The following is a 4,757-nucleotide window of genomic DNA, read 5'->3' as shown; positions in this document are numbered from 1 at the left end:
ATCACTTTTTCCATTTAAATGTGCAAAAGCTAACATTTTACTACGAAATGAGATGTTATATCTAATTATACAGTCAAGCCAGATGTATTTTTATAGTGCTTTATTTGTATTACACAAAAAATCTACACATCAGCCCGACAATACATTCAGAAATGAACAGAAACAGCTGCTCGTTTCATCAAATGATTTAAATTAACTGAGTTTCATACAGCAGGACAATAATGCAAACAACATGTGTGTTTCATAAAGATATAAAGTGAATAATTCTTGACTGATCTGAGCTGTATTGATCAAGACTTTAATATGTTGAAGAAAAGCTCAGAAGACTGTAAGCAGGAGCTGAAGATGCAGCAGTGCAGCACACATCTGACACACTTCACCACAGAAGACACACAACACCTGATGATGTGTCACTTTTATACACAATGCACAGATATGAGCAGTTTATAGAAAATAAACAAGTGTAAATAAAACTGAGGAAATAGAAATCTCTCATCAGTGTTTTAAAAGGATCTTACATGTTTAAGATGTGATGCTATTAAAAGAACTAAATATATTGACACGCTATTGTTGTTCTACACACTTTATCTCAGGCTTTGACACACAACTACACAACACAAATACAATGAGACAGACTATAATGAGATCGAAATGATGACATTCAGCAGTGATGTGAAGACCACGTCATTCACACCATCAATAATAGAGAAGAACAATAATAGAAATCACTGAATAAAATGAATCATTGCATTAAAGATTCAGTTTGTGTATCCAGTTAAAGATGTTTAACACAAGAACCTGTAAATAAAACAAAGATTCAGTCAGTTAGATGAAATAAACTATATATTTTATTACATCTTCTAGTAAAGAACAGGTGTGTATTTCTCAAAAGCATCATGAGCTAACTATGGTTTCAACACTTAAATTGTTCTTATGAATATATGTCTGCAGTCTCAAACTATAGTGACACATTAAATAGAAATCTGAATAAAAAATAAACACACCAGCATCTAAACTTCATCTGTCAACCTTCTGGATATCTGTGTGTTTACACTAAAAGTTCTCGACTAAAACACTCAATTTAACAGCTTGACTATGATTTACTGTAAACACTTTCACATGAAAGACTTTTGATCTTTTGATCAGTCGAGTTGTAAAGTGTGTGTACTCGCCTCCGTCCTCCTCCTGTTCTTCTTCTTTCTTGGGTAGTTGTGTCCAGGACAGTTTAAAATCAGAGATGTTCAATCCCAGAGCAGACTGGAGCTAAAATCCATCAAATATTTCAATCCACACATGAAACATACTGTCATTTCTCATTCTCTCATCATCACTCATCTCATATATTTACACACGTCAAACACTCTCATATATCACTTCTCTCTTAAATCATCACATTTACTTTTGTATTTTAAGACTCTTTCTCACCTGATGGAGGATTTTGTCGCTCTCAGCAGCTACATCACCACTGGAGGAAAACTTCAGCCTCAGAAAGGTTTTTTGTCTGTAAGGTAAAACTGAAAATACAAATTCAAAAATGACATGCAAATAAAATCACTGATATTTAGAGAAAACATTGAGCCCAATGAACCAAAGCAGAATGTCATTTTACTTTAACACTCTATATTTACACGACTAAAATGTTTCTCTACAGATGATAATGTTGATAAAGTGATGAGCGTTCACATGGATCTGTGATAAATGACTAAAAACACTGAACTATGAATGACATGAAATAGCTGCTGATGTCACTTTGTAAAGGAAAATGTAATACACATGACATCATCGTCTCATTCATACATTCACATCAACTCATATCATCACAAATACACAACACAGTGCCATTAACAAATAAATCACACTGAGGTAAACATTATGGATAATATAATCACAATATCAAAGAAATTTAAGGAAAACTTACAACTTGATGACTGAAATCATTCATTACATTTACAAGTACAATGTTAAATGCACCAGCTCAAGCAAACAGCACATTTTAATGAAATTACCTCCATAAACCTCCACCTCACACAGAACGAGATTAGTTGTACGTCCAGATCTGACCACATTCACATAACGTCCCTTCATCCCATGACATGAGAAACTGGTGGTTTCATCAAGTAGAGGTTCAGCAGTCACAGCACATCTAGAGAGAGAAAATCACTGAATCTCTATAGAGGTGTTTCAATCAATCAATGAAAAGTGTTCAAGTGATTTCATGAATAACTTTACATGGGATTGTTGTTTCCATTGTTTTCCAGTGAGTCTCCAATACGAATCTCTGCTCCACTGGTTTGATCCAAACAGCAGTCTGGTCTAGCACTGATGATGACTGTACTGATGTCATAATAATCCTGAAGATCCAGTCTCCACCATGGGTTACTCTCAGATGATGTATGAGAGCAGAATGAAACAATCTCTGGTTCTCCTCCATTTCTGACACCATCTATGGAACGTTGAGCTGTCCAGGTACCTACTGTGGATGATTGTGTCGCTGTTCCTTTAAATGCTAAATTCTCTAGAACATATAAATTCAAAAACAGTTATTCAGTCCGTCTGTAGATATATATAAAGTCAAACAACATTAAAAGATGAATATGAGGACTTTATCATTGTCTGTTTCAACATATGTGTTCTATCAGTTTGATTCATTTCATTTTCATTTGACACCACACACATAAACCACAGACTCACAGCTGAAAAACTTCACAATTCACGTTGAAATATCTCTCTGATACTTATAAATGATTTTAAAGTCAACTATTTGATAATAAGAATGTTTCACTTGAAAGTTTTTCAACACAAGTATATTTTTTGATTTATGACTTATATCAGAACTTGTATGAATATTAATTTAAATCAACTGTTCAAAAAACATCTATATAGTAAAATAAATTAAATAGTAATGTATTTGCAAAAATCTGAATCTGTTGATATTTCCAGTGGCAGCTCTTGAAAGACTGAGCGTCTAGATGAGTGATGATTAAAAATAAAGACCTACGAGAATGAAGCATTAGAGACACACTCTCATGAGAATTAAACTGTCATCTAACCACAAACTTACAACAATGAATGAACAATAAAAACAATAATTTACATCATTCTACATTTCTATGTGATGAATCAAAAGAAGTGATTCACCTGCTAAACTACCTGAAACAGAAACAAGACCTGTTGAACAAAAACAAGAATTTTACATGTTTTTCTGAAAATCAATTAAATTAAGTTTACTGTTTGGTCTTTATCTCTTAACTTTTGATGAATACTTTTAAAGATTTTAATGAAGAATGACTGACAGCATGTATAATGTTGAGATGTTTGTGTTCTATGAGATGATGTGATATGTACTTACCAGATAGTAATGTATGAGAAAGTAAGTAATGTAAAGCTTTCCTGTACCTCAGTGGTAAGAGCATTGTGTGGTTGTGGGTTCGATCCCAGGGGATTGCAAATACCTGTGTATAAATGTATAGGATAAAGCAATATAAGTCACTTTGGATAAAAGCGTCTTCTAAATGTAAATGTAAAGTCAAATTAGATGAATGAGTTTTTCCATCTCACTGCTGAAGAAAAGTATTATGAGAATAAAGAATAGAACAGAATTGAGTTTCTTATGTGTTATGAGCAGAACTTACCTCTGGGGTTACAGATGAAGATTATCAGTGTGAGAGTGCTTCTCTCTTCTTCACTCTTCTAGCATTACATCAGTACATCCCTCTGGACATTTGACTGTCACTCTCCACCCTCATGATGATGTCAGCACTCAATGTCTTTAACATCTCAAACACTTATTTACAATCATTTACAAATCAAATGTGGTGTCATGAAGATGGTACGAATCATCCATTGCACAAGAAAATTTCATACAGGATACCAGTAGATAAACAAAGAAAACACATTAAATTCATGGCGCATGAATGTTTAAGTGTGTGGATTTTATTGTGTTATGTGTCCAAAATCTAAATGTTGTGCATGATTCATCTTTTCATCATTACTGCCTTTTGTAAATCTATAATTCATTTAAACCATTATTACAAACATTAGTTTGATCTCTGAATGTTTCCAGTGTTTGTTTTCACAGACAATCCTGTTGTGCTCATCACAGAGTGTTCTCTTATATGTTTTGGATATTCAAATGTTGCTGCCCAGAATTCTCCATGAGAACATTTAAATGATCTTAGAACAAACAAATCATGTCTTGAAAGTGAATATTGAGGTCAGAAGTGTCTTGTTTTTCATCTTGTTTGGTTTTCAATGTGTGAAAAGGACGTCAGAGCTGATTTGATCTTGATCTCTTCATTTCATAATATCATCCAAAGATTCAGAGAATCTGGAACAATCTCTGTGCGTAAGGTTCAAGGCCGGAAAACTATACTGGATGCCTGTGATCTTCAGGCCCTTAGACGGCACCGCATCACATACAGGAACGCTACTATAATGGAAATCACAACATGGGCTCAGGAATACTTCCAGAAAACATTGTCGGTGAACACAATCCACCGTGCCATTCGCCGTTGCCGGCTAAAAATCTATATGTGTTGATGCCATGAAATTTAAATACATTTTCTCAGTTTAAACATTTGATATGTCTGTGGCGAGCAGGCCAAGGGACAATCAACGTCGCCATGGAAACCACCTAATCACGCCACCCCACCTGCACGTAGTCAACTCCGGGACCACAGGAAGAGCAGGCTTTATAAGCACAGGAGAAAGAGGAAGAGAGAGGACATGTTCTCCTGAGACTTTGCTTACATGCTATC

General features: G+C 34.6%; 1 protein-coding gene across 1 annotated transcript; it reads right to left on the bottom strand.

Annotated features, from left to right (window-relative positions):
• Positions 1-318: 318 nt before the first annotated feature.
• On the bottom strand, positions 319-3,440 carry LOC130417663 (fucolectin-like). Its single transcript, XM_056743354.1, has 7 exons — positions 3,350-3,440; positions 3,139-3,168; positions 2,230-2,515; positions 2,007-2,143; positions 1,426-1,514; positions 1,173-1,263; positions 319-374 (listed from the first exon to the last, which is right to left on the bottom strand). Exons 1-7 carry the CDS (start codon positions 3,411-3,413, stop codon positions 319-321), a joined length of 753 nt encoding a protein of 250 aa, XP_056599332.1. The 5' UTR covers positions 3,414-3,440.
• Positions 3,441-4,757: the final 1,317 nt, after the last annotated feature.

The sequence above is a fragment of the Triplophysa dalaica genome, chromosome 1 (genome assembly GCF_015846415.1).
Source record: "Triplophysa dalaica isolate WHDGS20190420 chromosome 1, ASM1584641v1, whole genome shotgun sequence".
Taxonomy (NCBI): domain Eukaryota; kingdom Metazoa; phylum Chordata; class Actinopteri; order Cypriniformes; family Nemacheilidae; genus Triplophysa; species Triplophysa dalaica.
Note: the sequence above shows the minus strand (reverse complement) of the source record. Positions and strands in the feature narration are given on the sequence as shown.

Bases quoted from the DNA above. Each gene is read 5' to 3' on its own strand.
- LOC130417663 (XM_056743354.1), bottom strand. From the start codon at position 3,413: ATGCTCTTACCACTGAGGTACAGGAAAGCTTTACATTACTTACTTTCT. The intron at 2,516-3,138 runs GTGAATCACTTC...TATATGTTCTAG, and splicing joins TGTTTCAGGTAGTTTAGCAG to AGAATTTAGCATTTAAAGGA. The intron at 2,144-2,229 runs GTAAAGTTATTC...TTCTCTCTCTAG, and splicing joins AATGGAAACAACAATCCCAT to ATGTGCTGTGACTGCTGAAC.